The sequence below is a fragment of the Antrostomus carolinensis genome, unplaced genomic scaffold (genome assembly GCF_000700745.2).
Source record: "Antrostomus carolinensis isolate BGI_N321 unplaced genomic scaffold, ASM70074v2 scaffold44425, whole genome shotgun sequence".
Taxonomy (NCBI): domain Eukaryota; kingdom Metazoa; phylum Chordata; class Aves; order Caprimulgiformes; family Caprimulgidae; genus Antrostomus; species Antrostomus carolinensis.
The window spans coordinates 1204-1439 of NW_010315141.1; the positions used below are offsets into that span (position 1 = coordinate 1204).

Here is a 236-nt window from a genome sequence, read left to right on the forward strand (position 1 = left end):
TCGCCCCATGGGGCCGCCTCCGGTAGCCCCCCCAGGCCCCGCAGCTTCCTCTCAAAGAGGCCAAGGTGGGGGGGCTGGGGAGGCCTAGCCCCCTCCTCGCTGGGGGGCCCACGGCTCTCCAGCCGCAGCAGCTCCTCAAGGTGGTAGGCAAAGGCTGAGACCTGGAGGAGGACGGCTGCCAGTGCCCGGCTCAGGGCAGCATCAGCCTAACCCAGCTGCTCCTGCTGCTCCTCCAG

The 236-nt window shown here is 70.8% G+C and overlaps 1 protein-coding gene across 1 annotated transcript in view; it reads right to left on the reverse strand.

Annotated features, from left to right (window-relative positions):
- Positions 1 to 14: 14 nt before the first annotated feature.
- CNTF (ciliary neurotrophic factor) overlaps positions 15 to 236 on the reverse strand; it is a gene marked incomplete at its 3' end in the record, with an annotated part of 800 nt that continues 578 nt past the window's right edge. Inside the window, 1 exon segment of the mRNA XM_010167866.2 lies at positions 15 to 230. Within this exon segment, the coding sequence (XP_010166168.2) occupies positions 15 to 230 (216 nt within the window).